This window comes from Sapajus apella, unplaced genomic scaffold, assembly GCF_009761245.1.
Source record: "Sapajus apella isolate SASKATOON/1434 unplaced genomic scaffold, GSC_monkey_1.0 scaffold59, whole genome shotgun sequence".
Classification (NCBI taxonomy): Eukaryota; Metazoa; Chordata; class Mammalia; order Primates; family Cebidae; genus Sapajus; species Sapajus apella.
This window is the reverse complement of record NW_022436999.1, coordinates 6,118,329-6,145,211: the sequence shown is the minus strand read 5'-3', so window position 1 is coordinate 6,145,211 and position 26,883 is coordinate 6,118,329. Positions and strand designations below refer to the sequence as shown.

General features: G+C 33.2%; 1 protein-coding gene across 17 annotated transcripts in view; it reads left to right on the top strand.

The window, feature by feature from the left end:
• The window catches only part of GPHN (gephyrin), a 636,323-nt gene that overhangs the window by 408,701 nt on the left and 200,739 nt on the right, over nt 1-26,883 (top strand). For 10 of the 17 annotated variants that reach the window (XM_032246067.1, XM_032246063.1, XM_032246057.1 and 7 more), the window contains one exon: nt 15,201-15,257. The exons of 4 other annotated variants lie outside the window; for them this stretch is intronic. In XM_032246067.1, coding sequence (XP_032101958.1) covers nt 15,201-15,257 — 57 coding nt within the window. Of the gene's footprint in view, nt 1-15,200; nt 15,258-25,698; nt 25,741-26,883 lie in introns of all 17 variants that reach the window. 3 more of the 17 variants (XM_032246065.1, XM_032246062.1, XM_032246056.1) reach the window with 1 other exon arrangement.

Below are 26,883 nucleotides of genomic sequence, written 5' to 3'. Positions count from 1 at the left end.
GCCTCATAACCACACTAAATTAAGCAAGTTACTTAACTTTACTGAGTTTTGTATCTATTATTTGACTGGCCGTCCTTGTCTCTACAACAGAGTTTATTAACTCATTAAATAAATCTTTGCCTTGTAGAAAAGCAACAGTGAGCAAGTAGACATTGTTCCAGCTTTTACAAATAGGTAAATCAGACAACTAAAAATTAAAAGTATAATAAGTGCTAGAATTGATTAGCAAGAATACATAATATTATGGATATAGCTATCAGAAGCACTTAACCAAGTCTTTGTGAAAACACAAAGGGTTAAATAACCAAGTTATGATTCAGAACTAACAGTTCCAGTCTTTCTCTCTATGGCTTTTTATCATTGGGCCATATGTAAGCTGAAACACTTCCTGTCCATCTGCCTGTGTTAATCCATTTATTTAGGTCAACAACCATAATAGTATAATATTATAATAAATATTGCATTATATCTATATTGTAATATCCTGGATTATGCATTGACCCTTTAAGATTCTTTAGCAATAATGAGAACAAAATCTGTAAAACTATTCCAGGTCTTGGTTGTTTTTATTTTTGTACCTCATCACAACCTAATAAAGATAGCCATGTATTATCCTTTGTAAATAATTCTTCATATCTTACATTTTATCCAGCAAATTTATTTGCTAAAATATTTTATTATATATAGGGAAAAGTCATTTCTCTCTTATATATTTTCTTTTAATGAAATCTGACTGAAATGAGGAATGATTTTCACTCCTTTTGCTTTATGACAGTGAAGTATCTTTCAGGAACAAAGTTGGAATATTTGACTTTCATTGTCCTAAGTAAAATAGTACCTAAGTCAAATAGTACGTAAATTCTATTTAAAGAAGTGTAGACAATATCTAAACACAAGTTCTAAAATAATGGTAGTCTTCTAAAAACAATTTGCTGAAAGAGTAATTCGTAATTGATAAATTATCTTTTAAAGTGAGCATGATTTACAACTTAGATGAGTGCTGATTTTCAATTATGAAGGGCAGCAGCATCTCTATTTAGAAGTGAAATCAAGGCCAGGTGCAGTGGCTCATGCCTATAACCCTAGCACTTTGGGAGGCTAAGGCCAGTGGATTGCTTGAGGACAGGAGTTCAAGACCAGCCTGGCCATCATGGCAAAACCCCATCTCTACTAAAATACAAAAACTTAGCCAGGCTTGGTGGTGCATGCATATAATCCCAGCGTCTTGGGAGGCTGAGGTGCGAGAATTGCTTGAACCTGGGAGGCGGAGGTTGCAGTGAGCTGAGACCATGAAGGAAGGGAGGGAGGGAGGGAGAGAGGAAGGGAGGGAATCAAGAAGCTTAAGGTAGAAAATAGTGATCAAAGCACAGGAAAGGAAGGAAGGAGGGAAGGAGGAGGGAGGGAGGGTAGGGAGGAGAGAGGGAAGGAAGGAGGGAGGAAAGAAAGGGAAGGGAAGGAAGGGGAGGGGAAGGGAGGGAGGGAAGGAAGGAAGGAGGGAAGGAGGAAGGAAGGATGTATATTAAATACATTAAATGTATATTAATATCTCACTTAACAGAAACTAGCTGGATTTTCACATTTGCTTTTGTATTAAGTCTGTTGTAATATGTTGTTTTGGTTGAAGAATATGAATAAATAAATCAAGCCTCCTACAGATATATAGTTAGGAAAAAAAAGGACTATTTTGTTCACTTTTTTTTATAATTGAGAATATTCTTTGAGACCATACCAAAAATTTACAATCGTTAGTTTAATAAAGGCGAGTTGAAATGTGGAATCTAAAACCCTGGCTAGGACCATTCCTTACTCATACCTTATAATCCATTGTCTGTCTTGCACTTTGAATTGATCTTTTACCCAAGCATGATTTTGGAACATATATATTGGTCATTTGGAAAGTATAAATTCTTCCAAAAGTTGACATATTTTGTTATATCAACAAATTACCTTCATTAACATAACCACCAAGTTCGTCTAAAGCGTTCGTGATGTATCAGAAGCACTTAAGCTCATACTGACACATAGACATTTTCTACAGTTCTAACTTATGCTTAGAAGCTAGAAATTGGGCCAGGGACAGTGGCTCATACCTGTAATTGTAGCACTTTGGGAGGCCAAAGTAGACAGATCACTTGAGGTCAGGAGTTTGAGACCAGCATGGCCAACATAGGAAAACCCTGTCTCTACTAAAAATGCAAAAATAGCTGGGTGTGGTGATGTGTGCCTGTAGTCCCAGCTATTTGGGAGGCTGAGGCATGAGAATCACTTGAACCTGGAAGGTAGAGGTTGCAGTGAGCCGAAATTGTGCCACTGCACTCCAGCCTGGGTAACAGAACAAGAGTCTGTCTCAAAAAAAAAAAGAAAAAAAGCTAGAAATAGTATCCCTGGCAAAAAAAGCGGCAAATAGTTTTTCTTGAATTGAAATGGCTTTGTTTATTTTTTAGAAAATGTATACCAAACATCTAAGTGTGAATAATAATTTATTAGTTATTTCATTCTTTCAAGTAAAAATGGTATTCTGTTTAAAAACTAGCTATTAAGCTTACAACTCAAACAATTGCATAAGTAAGTGCTTTTCTTTGAGAAAACCACCATCCTTTGGTATTCAGAAGCATTTTGTTAATACTTCCCATTTTGTCATATTTAAGGGCCAAGTTTTAATTAATTTATTTTTTAATATTAAATAGTAAATGTAACGTATTAATATTGTCATGTAATATTATAATTAATCATGTAAATGCAAATATTACATTGAGGACATAGTAAATATTAAATTTACTATGTCATTGAGGACAGTATATGAAACTAGCTTTTTTAAAAAGAAAAATAGTACATGGCAGTGAATAGAACAGTGATTGTTCATACTACTTGGATCTACTGCCTTGATTTATACTAAGATGTCAATCCACCATTGATTTTGTACCATCAGTGCAAATCATAGCAAAAAAAGACAAATAATATCTTAGTACTATTAGTAAAATAATTTTGACTTAGTGAAGCCCTGAAAGGGTTTCCAGGACCCTCAAGGGTTTGTGTACCTCACTTAAAGAACCATTGATAAAATCAAATGAGAAAACTGGCCTCTGTTTCTTGAAAATATTCTGGGTCAAAATGATGGCTATTGAATCCTTTTTTAATATATATTTTCCATAGAAGCAGTATTATAGTGGTATTCTCAGTCCAAGAGATCTGATCCTTTATGTAAATGACTACCAGTACCTTCCTCTGTGATCTAGGTTAATCCTGGGGCAGGGAACACTTACACCTCTCTCATTCCAAATAGAGGCTTCATGAAATCTTTCATATATTTCAGACCAGAAATTATAATTCCCAGCTAACTCCATTCACTTTCAGTGTGGTATTACTTCTGCACTTGGATAACAACTAATTTCCCCAGGATGTTCTGTCTACTGATAGATAACATACAAACCCCTCTTTTAAGAAATAACCTAGTTGTTGGCAGATAATCTCTTGGGTATGTAATTGGGGATAGCTCATTTTTGAAATCAGTTTGGAACACTTAAAATGTGGGAAAGTTCAAATAAAAATACACATTGTCAGTATTTTCTGAAAAGTCAGATCAACATTGCTGGCCCACCATTGACATAATACAGTGTATCAATACTCAGCTAACGTTCTTTAGACCCTCCAGACTATTTTACTCACTTACATTAAATGCCTGAGTCCAATAGACATTTGAGTAACTGATTTCTGCCCTAATTCACTGTTATCTAATTTCTCTTCCTTTATAACATATTTGGGGATTTATTCTCATTTGTCAAGCCAGAATTTTGAGACTTCATATAAAAAATGATTTTCTTACACCCTTTTCTAATGAGAAAGGTACCACCCAGTATAGGAAATAATTTAATATTTTGATGAAATTAAAATTACATAATAATGCATTTTAGCTATTTTTGGTTTATAACTTATTTTCAGTTGTTTTCCTGTGATGTTCTGCAGGGTATGTAGGATTTTACATCAGTTTCTCTTTTTTCATTATAATTATCGTTATAATGATAACTGAAAATGTAATTTCCCTATCTCTTTCTAATTATTTAATGGTCACAGAACTATGTTTATTACTGAAGCTAAATGTAACAACTATGAAATGTATAATTGCCACTCTGAAGTCTAAACTTGCAAATGAAATTTGATACCTGAGAAGATAGCAAATCAAAAATTGCTAGCTATAGAATTAACATTTTATAGCTAAGACAGACTGTAAGTGGTATAGTTTTGGTATAGTTTCTTTTTGTTTAAAAAAATATACATACTCATTTGGAAAAAAATTTTAAAACTCACATAAAAAACTTCTTATAAAATGCCCTTTATAAATAACCACTGTTAAAATTTTGCTACGTATCATTCTCGTATGTTTTTCTCTGCATTTAAATACCTTATAACAAGAAGGCAGTGATTAAGAGCTCAGTTTCTGGAGTCTGACAGGCCTGGTGATGAATCACTTAATAGATGTGTGGCTTTCATAAAGTTACTTCACCTCTATAACCTTAATTATCTCATCTATAAAATTAAAAATCATGATAGTATTTGCTTCATAGGATTGTCTTAAGAATTTAAGTTTAAAATCTATATAAATCACTTAGCACAATGATTGAAATATAAGTACTCATTAAACATTAGCCACTATTATTAAATTGTCTATAGCATTTTAACCTATCTTGTTTACTTAGTAATATGAGCATCTTTCTATGTCATGAACATCTTTACATGTTGTAAGTTATCTTCTACAACATTATTTGGATTGTTTGATATTCTGATTGATGGATGGGACAGTTTTTTCACCAACCACTATTTCAGATGTTTTTGTTGTTTCTTATTTTCTACTTTTAAAAGCAATGCTATAGATAATCTTTCAGAAGTTTAAGGTTTTGGAGTCATCTCTTAATCAAACTCAGTAACTTCTGTTGTTTCTACTTTTATTTAAAGTATATGCAGAACTTTTAGGCTTATTATTTCTATATTTTACGCGGGTACCAGGAATAGATCATTTTGCATCTTCATGTATTTAATGACATATTGGAAGAAGCAGTTTTTAGTATTTGCATTTGACTGATTTACTGGCAGACACTTAAAAACTATAAACCCAAAGTCTTTTGAAAAGCTAACAAGCTTGAGCCTGTAAAAGTATTACACTACAAGGCACAACGTATTGAGTACCAACCCTAGTCTCCCGTATTATAACTTTATGAAGGCCAGGCACAGTAGCTCAAGCCTATAATCCCAGTACTTTGGGAGGCCAAGGTGGGAGAATCACTTGAGCCCAGGAGTTCAGGACCAGCCTGGGCAACACAGTGAGACCCCATCTCTACAGAAAAAAAATTTTTAATTAGCTGGATGTGGTGGTATGTGCCTGCAGTCCCAGCTACTCAGGAGAATCACATGAGCCCAGGAGGTTAAGGCTGCAGTGAGCTGTGATGATGCCGTTGCACTCCAGCCTGGGTGACAAAGCAAGACTCTGTCTCAAAAATAATAAATAAATAAATAAATGAAACTATGAGGACTAGTTGACCTCAGTTTCTGTTATTTGTGACATCAAGATATTAAATAACCTCTAAAGTATCTTGTAAGCTTATAATCCTGTTCTTTTGAAATAGTTCCAGTATCAACTAAAAAATATTCTTTTAAGCCCTTCTCCCTCTGATATTTTATTAATCTCCATTTAACATAGAATAATTTACATTTACTTATTTTATCTTTTGCATTCTGTTCTAGTGTATAAAATGAGATTATTAACTGAAAATGTTCTAATTTCACTTAAGATCTTTTACATTTAGGTAAAGCTTGTCTCTGTTAATTGAAATATTGATTTATCTTGATATCCACTCTAGTTTTGTTTAAGTTATAAGAAGATAGGAAAGTGAAATGTTGAAATACAAGAAATTGTGAAATTGAGAATACTAGTTTTCAGTGTAATTAAATAGCTTTGATTCAACTGTTTTTTGTTTGGGAAATACTTTGTGTAAAACAGCCCAAAAAATATAAGCGGTCCCATCATTATTTCAGCAACAAAATTTATTAGACATAGGCATGATTTAGATATATTTAATATCCCATTTCGACTTTAATAAAGAGTATATAGAGGTTCTTCGTATGTTAAAAGGATGCATATTCTAAAATTAGATATTTTCTGACTCAAAATTTCAGGATTATCTGTTCTCCCTACTCATTCTACTTTTGTTAAAGAGAAAACACAGTGAATATTTTACTGAATATTTTTTAATGTGTATTATGTGTGAAATACTGTATTAGCTATTGGGTTACAGCAATGAGTCAACTTTTTAACCCTGTTCTTAAAGACCTTATAGTGGCAATTATTTGAAGGTAAAATATTTACAAGAAATCTACCAGATCAGGATTGACAACCTCAAAGAATTCTTCTAATCCAGTGGGGGGGAAAAAAGGATGAGTAAAAGGCAAGCATAGTCATTTGATAAAATAAATACATGCGGGCCGGGCGCGGTGGCTCACGCCTATAATCCCAGCACTTTGGGAGGCCGAGGCGGGTGGATCATGAGGTCAAGAGATCGAGACCATCCTGGTCAACATGGTGAAACCCCGTCTCTACTAAAAATACAAAAATTAGCTGGGCGTGGTGGCACGTGCCTGTAGTCCCAGCTACTCGGGAGGCTGAGGCAGGAGAATTGCCTGAACCCAGGAGGCGGAGGTTGCAGTGAGCCGAAATCACGCCACTGCACTCCAGCCTGGGTAGCAAGAGTGAAACTCCATCTCAAAAAAAAAATTAATTAATTAATTAATTAAATAAATAAATAAATACATGCAGCACAGAAATATGTTGAGGGGAAGTACACTCTCACTAGAAATCTACTAAAAATTTAAAACAACACAAATTTTGCAATCAAATTGGTAACTATTTTAAAATTATAATCATTAGCACTGTAATGACCAATGACATGAGTATTTCTATTCACACTAATAGGAATATAACCTTTCAAGCAATAAATTTGTATAACCTTTCATACACGTGTCATATACATGTGTTGTTTGCTTATAAAGTATATACAGAAATGTATGTACTGTATAGCATACATATAGAGAGAGAGAGGCAGGACCTTAAAATGTGTTTTGGCTGGACACAGTGGCTCACGCCTGCATTCCCAACACTTCAGGAGGCCGAAGTGGGTGGATCAGCTGAGGTCAGGAGTTCAAGACCAGCCCGGCCAACCTGGTGAAACCTCCATCTCTACTAAAAATACAAAAATTAGCTGGGTGTGGTGGTGGGCACCTGTAATCCCAGCTTCTTGGGAGGCTGAAGCAGGAGAATCACTTGAACCCAAGAGGTGGAGGTTGCAGTGAGCCGAGATTGAGCCATTGCACTCCAACCTGGGCAACAGAGCAAGACTCCATCTCAAAAAAAAAAAAAAAAAAAAAAAAAGTTATGTTTTAACCAATCATCTTGTCTCTAGAAATGTATCCAAAGTTATTATTAAAGAGGCCATCTCAGACTCTGTAAAGGAATTTTTATTATAGCATTATTCACATTAGTGAAAAATTAGAAATAATTTTGATGTATATGAAAAATAACTTGTATTAATAATATACACATATATGTTATTCTATAACCTTAAAAATAATCTCATTAACAATATTTAATGACATGAGAAAGTGCTAAAACTACAATGTGTAGTTAAAAGAATTAGTAAACAACAGTGTAGGAATAAAATTGTAGGTTATTTCACAATATACATTATTTCTAAAACCAGGAAAATATACATATCTGTTTGGTTTTTGTTTGTGTATTTTTCTAGATAAGATCTGGTAATTACACAGATGACCTTGGGTCTATTTTTCAAATTTGTAGCAAAACTTAATAATGCCAACTAGAGTTGTTTATACATATATTTACAGGCATACCTTGGAGATATTGCAGGTTCGGTTCCAGACCACCGCAATAAAGCAAACATTGCAATAAAGTGAGTCACACAAATTTTTCAGTATCCCTATCCTGTAGTCTATTAAATGTCAAAATCATTATCTCTAAAAAAAACCCTATATATATCTTAATTAAAAAACACTTTAGTTCTAAACAATTATTACAATCATCTGAGCCTTCAGGAAATCATAGTCTGTTTGCTGGTGGAGGGTCTGGCCGCAATGCTGGTGGCTGTTGGATCAGGTTAGTGGTTGCTGAAGGATGGTATGGCTGTGGCAATTTTTTAAAATCAGACAAGTTTGCCACATCGATTGACCCTTCCTTTCACAAAATATTTTGCTATAGGATGCAACGTTTGAACTCATTTTTTCTACAGTAGAACTTCCTTCAGAATTGGAGTCCGTCCTCTCAAACCCTGCTGCTGCTTAATCAAGTTTATTTATGTAAAATTCTAAATCCTTTGTTATAATTCCAACAATGTTCACAGTGTCTTTACCAGAGGTAGTTTTTATCTAAAGGAACTCCTTTCTTTGCTTATTCATAAGAAGCAACTTGTCATCAGTGAAAGTTTTATCATGAGTATCGCAGTAATTCAGTTGTATCTTCAGTCTCCCTTTCTAATTTGAATTCTTTTGCTATTTCTACCACATCTGCAGTTATTTCTCCTCCACTGAAGTCTTCAACTCCTAAACATACATATGAATCAGCTTCTTCCCAACGCTTATTAATGTTGATATTCTGGCCACCCATGTGCCAAAACTGTTCTAAATGGCATCTAGAATGATGAATTCTTTCTGAATGGTTTTCAATTTACTTTGCCCAGATCAATTATAGGAATTACTATATGGCAACTGTATAATCTTATGAAATCTATTTTTTAAATAACACTCGAATATTGAAACTACTCTTTGATCTATAGGCTGCAGTGTGGTTGTTGTATTAGCAGGCATGAAAACAACATTATCTTGTATTTCCCAGTCAGAACTCTTGGATGATTAGGTACAATGTCAGTGAATACTTATATTTTGAAAGGAATCTTTTTGTGTAAGCAGTAGGCCTCAACAGTGGATTTAACACATTCAGTAAACCGTGCTGCAAAAAGATGTGCTGTCATCCAGGCTTTTTGTTCCATTTGTAGAGCATAGGCAGGGTAGATTTTTCATGATTCTTAAAGGCCGTAGGATTTCCAGAATGGTCAGTAATCATCAGCTTCCACTTAAAGTCAGTCAGCAGCTGCATTATTCCGTACCAAGAGAGTCAGCCTATCCTTTGAAGCTATAAAGCCAGGCATGAACTTCACTTTTCTAGCAATGAAAGTCCTAGATGTTTATAAGGCTGTTTTATCTACGTTGGCTGTTTTATCTGCATTGAAAAGCTGTTGTTTAGTATAGCTTTCATCAGGATTTTAGCTAGATTTTCTGGGTAACTCACTGCAGCTTCTAACATCAGCACTTGCTGCTTCACCTTGTTCTTATGTTATGGAGACATCTTTTCTGAGACCTCATGAGCCAACCACTGCTAGCTTTCAACTTTTCTTTTGTAGTTTCCTCATCTTACTCAGCCTTCATAGAATTGAAGAAAGTTAGAGCCTTGCTCTGGATTTGGTTTCGTCTTAAAGGGCAGTTGTGGCTGGTTTGGTCTTCTAGCCAATCCACTCACACTTTCTCCATATTAGCAATAAGGCTGTTTCACTTTCTTCTCATGCATATGTTCACTGGCATACCACTTTAAATTTCCTTCTAGAACTTTTCCTCTGCATTTACAGCTCACCTGTTTGATACAAGTAGCCTAGCTTTCTGGCTGTGTCAGCGTTCAGCATGCCTTCCTCACTAACCTTAGTCATTTCTTGCTTTTGATTTAAAGTGATAGACATGCAACTCTTCCTTCTACTTGAACACTTACAGGCCATTGCAGGTTTATTAATTGGCCTAATTTCAATATTGTTATGTCTAGGGGAATAGAGAAGTCAGCCTACAAGACAGGGAGAAAGGCAAGGAATGGTCAGTCTGTGGAGCAGTCAGGGCACACACAACATTTATCAATTAAGTTCACCATCTTACATGGCACCGTTTGTGGTACCTGAAAACAATTACAAAAGTGACATTAAAGATCACTGGTCATAAACAACCATAATAAATATAATCATAGTAAAAAGTTTGAAATATTGTAAGAATTATCAAAATGTGACACAGAGATAGGAAGTGAGCACTTGCTGTTGGAAAATTGGTAACGATAGACTTAATTGACACAGGGTTTCCACAAACAAACCTTGAACTTATAAAAAACACAATTATATGTGAAGCACAATAAAATGAGGTATGCCTGTATACCACAGCATTTGGTCTCATGTACAAATAATAAAAAATTATTAAGAACATATAATTTGCTGCTTAAAGGGTATTTATTTTAACCTATGTAATAACTCTTTTATTAAAGATGGGTTTTATAATTTCTTTTTAGATAAGAAATTGGTAAAAAATAATCAGTTGAATCATTCTCCAGTTAGTGAACAAGAAATAATTTATATAAAGGTCTAATTTTGTATAGATTATACTATCTTGGAATCAAAACTATATAGAACTTCAAGATCAAAATTATAAATGTATAATAAAATATAAATAAATAATTGTAAATGTTAATATATTATTATAAATCAAAACCTTTAAAAAAGATGATTTCCTAAGGATAAAAATATGGCAGAGGGGTTTGGAGGATCAACTTGCCACCTTGATTCTAATTTTTAACCTCTCACTTCTTTCTTACTCTTTGCAAATTTTCCTGGATCTTTTTTTATCCTTTTATTAGTTTAGTTTTATAATCGTATTTCCTTTCCTCCAGAAACACATTAGTGATTATTTTTCTTTGACACACTTGTATATTAACTGCCTCTCTTAATTCATTTATTTCTTCTTTCCTTTATCCTTATCTTAATAAATCACAAATTAAACAATGTTTTGTGATGAGGCACCAGCTCTATTGAAATGGCTGAATAATATAATATTATAGCAAAGTAAAATATTAACCAAATTCCAAAAGTACTTTGTTATTTATAGGAATTTGTTTAAATGTTGAGCTCTTAAGCAAAACTTTTTAAAAAAAATCTCTTCCTCCAAATCATAGCTCCCAAAAACAATGTATATCTGCACCAATATATACTAAGTGATACTGGTTGGAAGATAATTTCTAATAAAAATGTTTTATTTCTTTTCATTGATAGTCATATTTTTTAAAAAAGTCATGATATGGTATAATAAGGTTAAAAATATTAGTCTCAGAATAGTTCTGAAGATATAATGAGATCTAAAAATAAAGTGGCCAACTCCTTAGGACAAACAAACAAATCTTGGTTTAATCCATGTAATTTTAATCTAAACTGTTATAAAATATATTATGGAGAGAAGGGGAGAAGGTCTACATTCGTCATTCCATAGGTGAGAGACTAAATTTAATTAAAAGACCTGAGAGTCAGAATGTAATACCAGCTGTACTTTCATGTTATTATTCATGTGTTTAGAAAGCCACTGAACCTTCCCAGACCTTGGTTCCCACATCAGTAAAAGAAACATGCAAAATATACATTTTCTAAAAAAATTTTTACCAAACATCTTGTAACTAAAGAGAAATATAAATGTATATACCCGGTGATATGTGAGTCTACCTTAATGCTGTTATCATAAGCCTAAAATTTCTTTGAAATTTTGTATTTTATTTTAAAAGTTAATATTAAGTTGATTTTTAAACTATGAAATATATGTTTGGTTTAATAAATATACTACATTTACGATTAGTTATTTTTAGCAAGAGAAGTGAGGGTGGGGCTAGAGAGTTCTCTACTTTTTAAATGGTAGAAATAGTTTTACAGTGAGCTCAGTTTTAGAAAATCGAGCTTAATCAAAGGGAATTAACACCACATATTAGTTTAGAATCCAGGCAATTTCTTTTGTTGCATGATATTATTAGAATCTAAATTCTTGGAAAAAGGTAAATACAAATGTCAGAGTCATTTTACTACAGGCCAAGTCCTGGTAATTAATCATAGTTTCCCCAGTAATTAATCCCGGAGGAAAGATTCCCAGAATGTTGCAAAAGAGGTAATACAGTGCCACATTTTCAGACTGTTTCTAAGGAATACTTTGTTAAATACATTTTAGTCAAGAGACTGAATAGAAGATTGAAGTGTTTTGGATCCCATGTATAATATCTTTTAAAATCTCAATAAAATAGTTGCCAAAATATTTCTTCATGATTAATGATGACTTTTCTGTTTTGCTACTAAATTTTAATTATCAATATATGTAAGTAAATGAATAATCTCAATTTACTCCATAATCCTCACGATTATTTACATTCAATTCTTAAACTTCTTTTATTTTGCTCTGATAGTACAAGCAATATAAACATTTACAGTTTAACCTCTCTTGGCTACTGATAGTGTTTTGGCTTCAGAAAAGTGTTAACAAAAATAGCTAGTGATGCGAGGCTCTTATGATCATGAAGAGTAAAGTCATTCATCTTATCTGAATGCTAATCTTTTGTGATTTCTTTTACATTCTTATCCAAAATATAATAATCAAGCATTTGGCCAGGTGCGGTGGTTACCGCCTGTAATCTCAGCAGTTTGGGAAGCAGAGGCGGGTGGATCGCCTGAGGTCAGGAGTTCGAAACCAGCCTGGCCAACATGGTGAAACCCTGTCTCTACTAAAAATACAAAAATTAGCCAGATTCAGTGGAGCACACCTGTAATCTCAGCTATTCGGGAGGCTGAGGCAGAAGAATCGCTTGAACCCAGGAGGCAGAGGTTGCGGTGAGCCAAGATTGTGCTACTGTACTCCAGCCTGGGCAACAGAGCCAGACACCGACTCAAATAATAATAATAATAATAATGATAATAATAATAAGAAGAAGAAGCATTTGAATTAGCTGTGAATCTCTTTTATCTATACCACCCCACCATAACTGATGATTAAGGGAGGACTAAAATAAATCAGGACATTACATTTTAAATCTACTGATTTCACTTTTCTCTATTTCTTAAATTCTAGTGTATATAGACATCTTTTTCAAATTATTTTGAAGTTTTTCAATATTGGGTATTATTGTTTCAGAAGCCGCAAAAAAAAAAAAAAAAAAGACACCTCACATGAAACTTGAATTTTAGTCATTTCTGACTTCAAACACCTTGGCTTTCTAAGGTTTTCCACTTATGATGGTTTCAAAGACAGGCTTATTTATAGAAATTTGATGTCAAGCTTAGATAAGCTATTTGCTCCCAAAGTCTCTATTTAAATCAGTCTTAGAATCTATTTTTTACATTCAGAGTTTAGTGGTAACTGTCTTTTTTTCTTCTTGTAATTCATTCTTTAAGTTTCTATACTTGCATTTGGAACTGAAACCATACAGGAAAAATGTCTTCCACATATATATTGTAATGTAAAATGTCTTCCGCAGATGGAGAGAGACAGACATACATAGTTACATATGCATATACATTCTCTTATGAGCATCAGTTTTTTTCCAGCCAATATATTTTCAGGCATGCTAAGGGAATGCTACTTTAAACTGGAAATTAGGGATTCTTGATTTTGTTCCTAGAGTTGTCATCAACTTCCAGTGTAACCTTGAAAAAGATACCTAATGTTGCTGGGCTTAACGTAATGTTAAGCCTTCTAGAAATAAAAGACACTATAGAAAATGCTTTTCACTTGTTACTGTGTAAATTCAGAACATCTTCACAGTTTCTGAAAATTTTCAGAAAGCAGCATGAGGCATCAGACTATATTTTTATAGGAATCTACCAACTCTGCCTTTATAATCTAGATACTGTGAATCTGCATTTAAGATAGAAAGCAACTTTTGATATAAAGACCTCAGAAATCAAAAAAAACAGCACAAGAGGATGAGCAGATTTTATGAACTCACTCTGAATTCACTTCATGGGGAGCCCCTCTCTTATAAGTGCTGATGTTCTAATTAGTATCCACTATTTCTAAATTTGACAATTCTGTTCTAATAAGAAGAGTTAGAATTGGTGATTATCTTTTGTCCATAACATTTAGTTAATGCTGAAGAATTAGTAAAACCTGTTTATATCAAGTAGCGCCAAAACTTGATGCAGCTCTTATCTACCAAGATGCTTTTATTCAAAATGAAAATTCAATTATCTCAGTATTTAATTATTCCTCAGCAATCCACATATGCTATCAGAGTTCTTTTAAAAGGGATAAGACAATATATATCCTACTTCCAGGAAATAAAACGTTGTAGGATGTTCAGGTTTCTATTATTTCCTAAAGACTTTAACTGGGAACTTTTGGCATCATTACAGCTAACCTTACCTCTGCTGGTCTGAATTGAGACTTCATTCTGCAAGTACAGACTCCATAGTGTAAAACCACTTGGCCTGAAGCTGCCTGTCCCCTTTGCTCTTCACCCTGCCCTTTTTGTTTTGTTTTGTTTTTTGACTGCCTCCCTCTTTATCCAAAACATTACTTCTTATTAGAGCTTTACTTTAAAAGTACCTCCTCTAATAAAATACTTTGTGTTTAGAAACTTCCCCTTACTTACTTACGTAGTAATATGAAATGACTTATTTTAAAAAGCAGTTTTACTTTTCATTTCCCCTGTCTTACCCAAGATAGGAAATTTTCCAAGAGGAAAATTCAACTAAAATAACAGAAAGCTTTGAGGTAGTAAGTATATCTAACATTGGTCTGGCATTAAAATTTTCTGGTTGGGCAGCACAATTGTTTAATTGGGAATCTCAGTGACAGCTGAACACCCTCAGTGCTTGGGTCAGCAAGCAGAGGAGCTTCATTCTGTCACCTATCAAGAATGATGCTTGTCAAGACTGATCTTTCCACCTACAGAACATTCATGTTTCTAGTCATACCATATATGTTTTCTGACATTACAGTGGATAGACAGTAAAACACCAAGAGAGAAAAGTACGTAGGTATATTTGTAATTCTTTGTTTTTTGTAAGCCAAATGCAAATGTAACACTACTCCAGATACTGCTTCATCAGAAGTCCCCGAGATAACCAAAAGTAAGTGCCAATTTCCTCATCTCAGGGATAGTGCCAGTGCCATAACAAAGACTGAATTCTAGGGACCAGCCTATTCGCAGAGCATGTCATACAGCCTCTGGGTTAGTTAACTCCTTGGCCTCCTAAGAGCTACCACAGTCAGTTGATGTTTTTGCATGTATTACTTACTAATGTATAGAAAATTTTTTAAGTTCACTTTTTCTTTATTCTGTCTTTTTTACCCATCTTCCCTCATTGTAGCAAATTAGACGGCCGGATGAAAGCAAAGGAGTTGCTAGTAGAGTTGGATCCCTCAAAGTAAATATGTTTCTAACATTTCTTGGCAAGATTTCGTCTATAGCCTACACTTCTTCCTTTTTGGAGGGTGGTGGGAGGAAGGGGGCTTTTTCCATTTTTCACCATCCCATTTTTTTAATTTTAATATTTTTATTGGCTGTTGGGTCATTTTTTTTTTTGGTTTCAGCTACACATAGAGCAACCAGCTGAAGGCAAGCTGCCAAATAATTAGCTTTGAATGGCACCACAAACAACAGAAAGGGCAACTGCCTCATTACAAGTGCCTATAATTTGGGGTTCTAGAATAAACCGTTCCTCTGATTGATGTCACTGACTGTGTGTTAAGTTCCTGTTACACAGAGAACTAACATTTATTTTCAGAATATTATCTCCCCTTTAACTTTAAAAAAATAATAATTTGAATGTTATTTTAGTATCATTACCATTTGTAGTTCATTTCAGAGAAAAGTTATTATGAGTTAACAATATGTATTCAATACACATAATCTTAAGAATTAGAAAGGAATTATATGTCATGTAGTATAATGGGCTCACATACAGCTGATAGTAGTTATGCCCTCTTAATCTCCTCTGTTTTATTTTTTTAAATTTCAAAAAACTGATACAACAATCAACAGAACCAGATACATACCTAATTGTTTGCCAATTTGTATATATAATCTGCTAATATACAGTTGAAAGATTACTAATTTGATCATCTTGTTTGCTAGTTGCTAAATATTTATTTATTCAATATGCCTTGGGTACTCAGTACTCAAACCTTTAATCATAATGAAAAGGTAAATTAGTTATCACTCTTAAGAAACACCACCTGATCACTTTTAATGCTGCCACCTTAAATGCAAGTTAGAAAATTTGCTGAATTCTAAAAATATGGAGAAAAATCACCTCACAAAATTAATCATTTTCTTATATCTCAATCCCATTTGCCCTTACAACAATAGAACTGTTAAATTAATCAAAATGCTACATAATTCAGTACACCGAGATGTTGTAAAATTTAATGACTTCCTTGAGGCCTAATATTGAATCATTTCAAAATTTTGCATACCTCCAATTTATTTCCATTTAACAATTTATGAAATACTAATTTCTGCACTCTTTCCTCTCCTTGCCTCTTCTGCCTTCTTAGCTTTACCTTTTTGTTGTTGTTTATTTATTTGTCTATACACATGCACATGAGTGCATATGGATGAAGGTGTGTTTGTATGTTTGTGTCCTTTATTCCAGAAAAGCCATCCTCTCTGTTCTTTAACACTGCTTTATAGTGGGTAGCTATTTTATTAAAATGTTATTTCACCAAGGATAAGCAGAGGGGATGGGAAATGTTAATTATATGCCTATTTCAAAACGTAAGCAATTTAAGATTACTCAGTCAGAAAAATGTGAGTTTATGTATCCTGATGATATATCAGTAGCATTCCTCACTGTCTATCTGTGAGGTATCATTTTACCTTTGTCTTTAAAGGAAGATAAATCCATTATGGTTTAAACTATGGATTATCACTCAAATTCAAGTGAGAAGGTACAGAATGACATGACTGAAAATTACTGAAGGTGAAATAAAAATAAACATGGCATCCATAACTGTAGCACTATGTACTGTAAACCGGATTGTATGTGCGAGTGCGTGTGCGTGCAGTTATCTCCAAGTTCAGCTTCTGGATATATAGAACTTCAACTTATAAATGTATGTTTATTGATTTTAAGTGTATATACAATATGAGTATATATACATATATATGTTGAAGAACAACAGATACATTTTATAGTTCAATCAGTTTATATTAATATGGATGCAGTCTTAAATCAAAAAGTGTGTTTGGGAAAGAAAGTCAAATTTCATAATCTTTAAATATCTTTATGCCATATTTCTACAAAATAGAAAATATCAAAGTGAATCTCTAGGGGATTATAAGGATGGTTATAGTATATATTTTCTCTAATGCTTTGGGAAGAAGAGATGCTGTAATTAAACAAAATAAAATGTTGACTTCCTCATCACGGGTTTGTTGAGCATGCATTCTTACATTGTAGAAAGACCTTTGAAGTTTTGAAATGTTTGCCAAAGGCAGTGAGAAATGTATAATGCTGTGATCTTGTATTTAAAAGGAAAAAGGAAAACCGAAAAGAGAACAAGTTGCTTTTTCAATTCATTTTCTGATGTTTACATGTAGCTCCATCGAAAGCTGGAGGAGCTCAGAGATCACCTAGAAGGCAATGTGAAAGAATACTCTCTCAGAGTAAATATACGATTTCACTTGATGGTTTTTTTCCCCCTAAACATCTGCTGACTGGTAATTCCAAATCTGATTGATTTGTCCTCTCATCTCCATCTTTTTCCTTTCTGTCTCTTTTACCCCTCTTTCTTTCTTTTCTAGCTGCAGCTTCATACTCACATTTATGAAATAAAGATTAAATTAGCAGGGTGGAGGACCCAAAAGCCACACTGACTAACATTGCTGTTGACTTAATAATACTTTAACCCCAGTGCAAAATAAAATCTTTCTTTTCAAAATCACTATTTCTTATACAGTTGTGTAATTTTCTGAGGATCTTTTCATGATACTTCATTCGGAGATTTTTCTATTGGTCATGTCTTCTACCCCTTGTTAGTTATGTTAGCAGAATAATAAATTATGAGCTGGATATGAGGGGTATTTCCTTGATGACTCAATTTCAATGTTCAAGGAAAATAATCAATGTTAGAGTATCATAGGTGATCTGGCAAAGAGACACATTTATTCTGAGTTAATAGACTTAACTCTGACTCTTTTAGAATAATTGTATCTAAGTTTGTTTAAAAATAAGAACATACCTGAACTAAAGGCCAGTGTACCCAAGACAACCATTGAAGGAGAACAGTACCTTGTATCCACTCAATCCTGTATATACATCATATAGTCAGAACTCATGATAGTATTCTTTGTGACAGATAGTTCAGGCTATCAAGATTTTCAAGGAAAAAAATCTCTAAATTGGTATATGATATAAGTGTAGCAGAAGAAAAACTAAATTACTACACTAATTTATGGCTTTATCCTAAATTTCATTCCTGGGGTTTCTAAGAAATTTCCTGTGAATCCTGGCTCCTGATTTACTTTTCCCAAGATTATTACCATTGATTTAATTCATACAGTTTTAATAGTTTTATTATAAAATCTAGAATGAAAATTAGAGATATGTTAATTACCTGATTTATTAGCTTGTTTTTAATTATATGACACACATAGGCATGTATATCTCTAAATTAAATTTCTGATTATTAAAATACAAATGTTTTTTATTAATACAAGTTATTAAATTCTAATAACTAAAAAGAGAAGGAATAATACACGTGTCTCCTATCTCTGCTTCTTCCTTTGAGCTAGTCTGTCTTTTCTACACATATTCTTACAGAATTTTGAAAAACATCCATAATCACTTCCCAGAATCTATTCCATTGTTTTTTTAAAAAAATGATTGATATGGATTTTATAATTTAATCAGTCTGAACATTCCTAATTATTCCAGAAACCCATAAAAACATTTTAATATACGTATGTATTTTAGTCTATTGCTATTTCCTACCCAATCATGAGAAGTGATTTTTTTTTTCAATCAAACTGAGACCAAAGAATTGAGACTTGCTGATGTCTATATGGTAATAAGTTATTAAGAGCTTAACATCAGATTAAAAATTTGATGCTTTAAAAATTAGGTTATCTCATGCCACTCTTTAATTTCTTTTTTCAACATCTGTACTACTGTATGATTAATCTCAGCATCTTCATCTTTTGTTTTATTTCACTGAGAAACACTTTTTCTGATTACCTTGTTTCTAAAAATATTCAACATGAGGTTTATCAGGGTAAGGATTCTGTTAACTGTCTGATATAGGGAAAAAAACTATCAAAAGGCAAGTAGTAACCTCTCTAGAGAGTTCAGCTAAGGAAACATGCAAATCAATTGCTTAGCTAAATTTTCAGTTTCTCTCTCCTTACCCCCAAGTATACCTTAAAATGCCTTGAATATTAAAAATTCATGCTAAAAAAAAAAGTTATTCTCAGAAGCGTAGACTGTATTAGACAGGTTTAGTTTATAAAATGAAGTAAATTGGCATTCGGTGATGGTTTTGGTTCATGAAAATTTATTGTAGGTGTACACAAACAAGAACAAGTGTATTAGTCCATTTTCACACTGCCATGAAGATACTACCTGAGACTGCATAATTTATAAAGAAAAAGGGCCAATTGACTCTCAGTTCCACATGGCTGGAGAGGCTTCAGGAAACTTACAATCATGGCAGAGGTGAAGGGGAAGCAAGGTACATTGTACATGGCAGCAGAAAGGGAGAGAGCACAGGGGAAACTGCCACTTTTAAAACTGTCAGATCTAGTGAGAACTCCCTCACTATCATTAAGAACAGCAGGGAAGAAACCACCACCATGATCCTATCACCTCCCACCAGGTTCCTCCCTTGACATGTGAAGATTACATTTTGAGATAAAATTTGGAGACACAGAGCCAAACTATATCAACAAGTATATGAAGTGTCTTTTACTTCATTAAAATACTGATGAATATTTCAATTTGAGTCAGAACTATGTTTTTTATATAATTGTATAATTTTCTGAGGATCTTTTCGTGAGACTTCATTTAGAGATTTTTCTATTGGTCATGTCTTCTACCACTGTTAGTTATGTCAGCATGATTACAAATTATGAGCTGGATCTGAGGGGTATAGCCTTGATGATTCAATTTCAATTTTCAAGGAAAATAATCACTGTTAGAGTATCATCATAGGTAATCTGGCAACTAGGCACATTTGTTCTGAGTTAACAAACTTAGACTCTTATGTACATAACCTACAGTTACTTTTACTTAACAGCAGAGTTGAATAGTTAAAACAAATTATCTGGCCCGTAAAGTCTAATAATTTTATTTAATAGTTAAATAAAAATTAAATATTAAAAAATTAAATTGACTAATGGAGAAGGTAAGACATCATTCAGAAGTGCAGGATGAAGATTTAATTTGCTAATAGTTTAATTTGCTAATATTAAATAAAAAATAAAATATTTTAAAATTAAATATTTTATTTACTAGAGAAATTGAGACATCATTTAGAAGTGTGAGGTAGGATTTAATTAAATCATTAATGATTGAATTGGATGATGTAGACAATATGTTATTTTTTAGAAACAGAAGAACCTGTACCATAATTCATTAAGGGTAATCTAGTCAACAATGTAAAAGAGAATATTCTGAGATATAATGTTTTGAATAATATTATTTATTTTAAAATGTATTATTTATTAAACATTGACTCATAGTAAAAAAAGAATAGAACGTATTAGATTCTTGATTTCTAACTTAAAATGCGTCTTTTTCTCTATATTGTTCAAAGCAGAATATTTTGAACTTTAAGTGGGTTTTTAGTAATTTTAGTAATAATAAAATCATCATCTTGTACCTAAGCAGAATTTTCCTACCTTAATGACTACGAAAATTACTACAAATCTTTAGATTGGTGATATGCTGAGAATAATGACTGAAGAATAAAACCACATAGAGAAAAAATTAATTTTCCATTTAATCAAATGCATAAATCTAGTAAAAAGAATATTAAAAGTAATGTACAGGATTGAAGGCCAGTGCAGACAATGTTGAGAATTGAAAAACATAGGATAAGGCAGGGCGCAGTGGCTCACACCTATGATCCCAGCACTTTGGGAGAACTCACTGAGAAACACTTTGTTCTGATTACATTGTTTCTAAAAATATTGAATACTAGGTAATCAGTCTAAAGATCTTATTAACTGTCCGATATAGCAAAAAAATGTTAAAAGGCAAGTAGTATCTTCCGTATTTCTGGGCAGATTACTTGAGGCCAAGGAAAAAAACCTCCTCTCTACTAAAAAATACAAAAAAAAAAAAAAAAAAATTAGCCAGGCATGGTGGCATATGCCTGTCATCTCAGCTACTTGGGAGGCTGAGGCACAAGAATCATCTGAACCCAGGAGGTGGAGGTTGCAGTGAACTGACATTGTTCTACTGCACTCCAGCCTGGGTAACAAAATAAGACTCTGTCAGAAAGAAAGAGAGAAAGAGAAAGAGAGAGAGAAAGATAGGAAGGGTGGGAGGGAGGGAGGGAGGAAGGAAGGAAGGAAGGAAGGAAGGAAGGAAGGAAGGAAGGAAGGAAAGAAGGAAGGAAGGAAGGAAAAAACATGATAAGATAATGCAAACTTTTTTTTTTTTTTTTTTTTGAGGCGGAGCTTTGCTCTGTCTTTCAGGCTGGAGTGCAATGGTGCAATTTCGGCTCACTACAGCCTCCATCTCCCAGGTTCAAGCTATTCTCCTGCCTCAGCCTCCCAAGTAGCTGGGATTACAGGCACCTGCCACTGCGTCCAGCTAATTTTTATATTTTTTAGCAGCGACGGGATTTCTCCATGGTGGCCAGGCTGGTCTCAAACTCCTGACCTCAGGGGATCCACTCGCCTCAGCCTCCCAAATTTGTGGGATTACAGGCATGAGCCACCACACCTGGCCCTTTCTTTACGTAATATAAATCAAGGTAAATTTACAAAGAATTGAATTAGTAGAGGAGCAGTCGGGCCAAGGAGAGGCTGAATATTAAGATATTCAGGAAAAACACAGATAAATGCTCATGAAATAAACATAGGTAGAAAAAAGAAAAGAAAGGAAAGGTATGAAAATACTCATATGCCACAATTTTGTATTTTTATCTAAGTACTCAGTTTATGTATTATATTACATTTCTATTCAGCCGCACATAGGTATAGATAGGTTTTAAATATGGTGATATTTTTAAAAGACTTTGATAAACAAAAGGGAGTATGGTTCATGGAGACAGATTATTGGCATATAAGTGAAGCTAAGATGGAAAGTGATGAAATGGAAGGAATATGACAATTATTTGTAAGTACTTACTATACTAACACAAAAGGATGATATTTAAAGTGAAAAAAGTTAGTCAAAGGAGGAGTTATCACCCAAAATAAGACTACATTTTTAATAAGTGTTAAGAAAAATACTTGAATCAAATCAGAAAATAATCGTCTTTCGAACCATGATTTTTAAATGTTTAACAATTAATTTCCTGAATACCGAATGGGGTAGTATAAAATAGCGCTAATATAAGTAATGAATTTTGGTGATTGTGATTGTATAAATATTTTAAGATGAGTATTTTCATTCCATCCTTAGCTCTAAACTACTTTCTTACACTTTTGGTAAATAGATACCTATTGTCTTTGGGGATTTTGTACATTTATTTTTATTGAGTTAATGCGATAACTCAGAGATCAGCAAATCCTGTTCTTTTATAGGCCCACAAGCTAAGAATGAATTTTGCATTTATAAATTGTGGGAAAATATCAAAAGAAGAACATTTTATGGCATATGAAAATTATATGATATTCAGATTTCAGTGTTTAAAAATAACATTTTATTAAATTATAACCATGCTTATTTATTTGCACATAACCTACAGCTACGTTTATGCAACAGCAGAGTTGAATAGTTGAAACACAGATTATATGTCTCATACAGCCTAAAATATTTACTCTCTGACTGTTTAAACAGAAAATGTTTGCTTAGTCCTGCTATAACTGGCTAGTGTGTCAAAATGGCGTTGGCATAGGAATGGTTATAATGGAATTTGAAATTATCTTTATTTTAGAACTTGAGAAAAGAAGGCTGCTCATTTTTTTGAGGATGGTTTCAGATTATTCTATGAGGAAGTATATGTTTGGAAGGTTGATCTCCTCAGATTGTCTACCTTCACATTTTTATTCTCTTCTTTTTTATTGTCTTCTCAGTTACTCTCTCTCTCTTCACATAGATTTCACCCTCTACACGCACACATACACACAAACTCTTCAAATATAGAACTCTATTGTGGAAAGAATATAGATTATAAATCCCTCTTTTATTGGACACTCCTTTCTGGGTATTCACAGTACAAAGATAAATCTCATTATTGCTGTCTTAAATGTTATATAAAATATGTTTTTAGAGTATTTTCGTTGCGCACATTACATTTTTCTGTTTATTACTTCATTACATCTTAACAAAGATATTTCCCCTGAAGACCATGATCAACTTTTGATTTTTGCTAAATTCCCTGTTTGGCCTCACCTAAAATCATATACTTTCTTTGGGAAACTTTATACAACTGGAAAAGATACCCCGAAATGATCAAGTAATACATCATACCTTAAAAATCTAAATGGTATTTGCATTGAATCAGCTAACTTTGAGTGGGGAAGAACAGCTGGAACATCAGTTCTTAGATGAGTAAATATTTATTAGTCCGTAGTTGCACCAACAGTTTGTAAACTCTACTTTCTATAGGCAAATTTGAGTGTCTCTTGGTTCTTTTACATAGAACATTATTTGAGCCTTCCTTGTTTGTCATTTTGGCATTTACTTATATTAATAATATTTGTGTACTATTTCATTTATAATAATTACGTAACATCCTGAGTATCTTGGTAGATGATATCTTATAAATGTGACCAGACTACAATAATTATGAAGGTAACAGTGAGACAATTTTAGGATTATGTCTTTGGACTAATTTTGACTAATTTCACTACTTTTCAGTTTATTATTATTCTCTTAATGTAGTTAATTCAGTTCTAAGGTTTCAGTTATAACAATAAGAAAAATCTGTCTTATCCTGTGCTTTGAACAAAAAAATCTCATGATACTAATAAAATAACCTATAGTGGCCTAATACATCATTTAGAATGGAAGTGACATGTTTCTGAGATGTTTAAAATGCACCATAGAATTGCCCTCCTCTGAATAGACTTTAATTCAAAGAGAAAGTACTAACAAAATATCTCAAGTAAATTTTCCTAGCAGTAGAAAATAGAGAACTGAGTAAATTTTAAGAATGTTGAGACTCTCAAACTGTTTTTAAAGATAATGTATTTCAGTTTTATGGGCATAGATATAGACACAGAGCAAACATACACAGCAAGATTTTCTTAGAACTAACATTTTGTTAAAGAAATTCAGAAGTATGTATGGTTGGAAAATGTGTTATTTCTGAATATGTATAGAATTTACCATATTTTCAAAAGCACCTCAGAGTAATGAGTGGCTATGATACTTTTTAGCACAAATCTTTGTGGTAGTAAGCTTTAAAAATTCTGAGCATTATTTCATCAGTTCAGTTTTTTAAGGATAGAAGAAAAAGGGTTTGTATATTCATTTATTAAATAAATATACATTGAGTACCTAATACATTCTGCTGTGCTTGATGCTAGAAATACAGTTAAAAAACAAATCTGATAATAAGTGCATTTTTGATTCTTCTATTGTCACCTTCTCCGGTACTTCATTTCCCCATCCTACCTTTTTATTTTGGAACTTCCTGCAGTATTTGTAACTAGAGAATGCATACTTAACAATTTCATCTTACATGGCATTGTGAGACAACCCAATGAGAAAAGAGTACACCGAATTGAACATGGCAGTATGACAACGTAGGAAGTAAGAACAGGGAAAAACATTATCAATTCAGCATCATAAAGATTAAACATGGTTTTAAGTACAAAATAGCTATTTTTAAAAATCAATGATAAAATAGCTATTCAAAAAATTATGTGAATCATTCTGATAAAAGCTAAGTCTGCAGAAGAGTTGTGTATTTAAGGTTTTACATTTTTATAGTGTTGCTATTGCCGTTATATTTTAGAAAATACCTCAAAGCAGTAAGTGGCAATGATACTTTTTTGCACAAATCTTTGTAATAGTAAGCTTTAAAATTACTGAATGCTATTTCATAAGTTCAGTTTTTTAAGAATAGAAGAAAAGGGATTTGTATGCTTAGCCATTAAATAAGCATTTATTGAGCACCTACTACCTTCTGCTGTGCTTGGCACTGGAAATACAATTAAAGAACAAATCTGATAAGTGCATTTCTGATTTTTCTACTGTCATCTTTCTCCAGTTTCAGTAATACCAAAAATTGGATAGTTGGAACAGGAAATCAGAATCAGAATACAGTCTTTGGTACCCTCTTTAATGATAACTGTGAGCATGGATGGTAGAGTTATCCTATAAACAACCTCACATGTAGTTTTCTAGTGTTAAGCCAGCAAAGATCAATGCCGGACCATAAAAAAAATTGTCCAGCATTCTGCTTTCTCCCTCTCAGCAAGATCATACCAGATTTTGAGCAGAAGGAGTCATCTCCATCATGGATTTTTTTTTTTTAGCAAGGTATTTTTTTTTTTTTTTGTCACGAAGTTTTCCTTCAAATAGCTTGAGTCTTGAGATGTTTTCAAACTCAAGTGTCTGCTTATAAAGCTGTTTGATTATCTGGCAAATGTGTTGGTGATGGAGCCATCTAACCCCTCTGTGACCCTGACTATGCTATCCTTTCCTCTTTAACAGTGTTTTCTTTTCCCCACTGCAAAACCAGGCTCGGCTTCCCTCGTGCTCATCTACCTATAGTGTATCTGAGGTATATTTTGCACGTGTTTTCTTACATGGTCAATAACATGCTCACCCTCAACATTTTTCTCATTTTATTTTCCTTTTGCCTTAATTTATTTTGCCTTGCACTTTGAACTTGCCTGAAATGGATGAGAATACCAAAGGGGGAAAATCATCTGTAAGGGGGAGATTTTTATATTTTTATGATGCACTGTTGTCTGAATAACTTTTTTTTGGCAGTCACTATATCACATTGAAATAGCTAAAGCCCAGAGAGCCAACTTGATTGCTCTGACTACCTTAATTTCATAATGACTCTTTTGAATCAGATAATTTATTATTAAGCTCATATCGGCTAAAGGCAAGATTCCAGTTTGTATATCTGTATGTGTCTGTACCTGATAGCTGAATATTTGTATTCAGTTAGTGATTATTGTGTCTCATTAACCACAGACATAGGAAAACATCCAAAATTGAATATTTAAAAATAGGAGTAAGTATTTTATATAAAATAGATCTATTCCTATTTTTAAATCTCATTGGGTAACTTTAATAATTTTTTGCTGCTTATATTTTCCTAAGATTCTCGTAATCTAAAAGAGATTAATGGTCATGAAATTCATTTTTTTTTAGTCAAATATTTTACTTGAAATTTGGCCTATGTAATTGTCTTTCAGGAGATTTAATTTCTTGTTCTTATTGTGTTAAACTCTAGGAAAAATGGGTTTTCTTATTTATTGAAGTATTATTAACAGACTTTGAATATTCATTAAGCTTCCTTTCAAAGCAGAGGCACTGTTTGAGTAGCTAAGAAGAAAGAGTATATGTATCTCAAAATGTGACAGGTAAATAAAAGGACTTCAGGCTGGGTGTGGTGGCTCACACCTGTAATCCTGGCATTTTGGGAGGCCGAGATGGGTGGATCATTGAGGTCTGGAGTTCAATATGAGCCTGATCAACATGGTGAAACCCCGTCTTTACTAAAAATACAAAAATATTAGCTAGGAATGGTGGCACATACTTGTAATCCCAGCTAATTGGGAGCCTGAGGCAGGAGAATCTCTTGAACCTGGGAGGCAGAGATTGCAGTGAGACAAGATTGTGCAGTTGCACTCCAGCCTGGGCAATAGAGAGAGACTTTGTCTCATTAAAAAAAAAAAAAAAAAAAAAA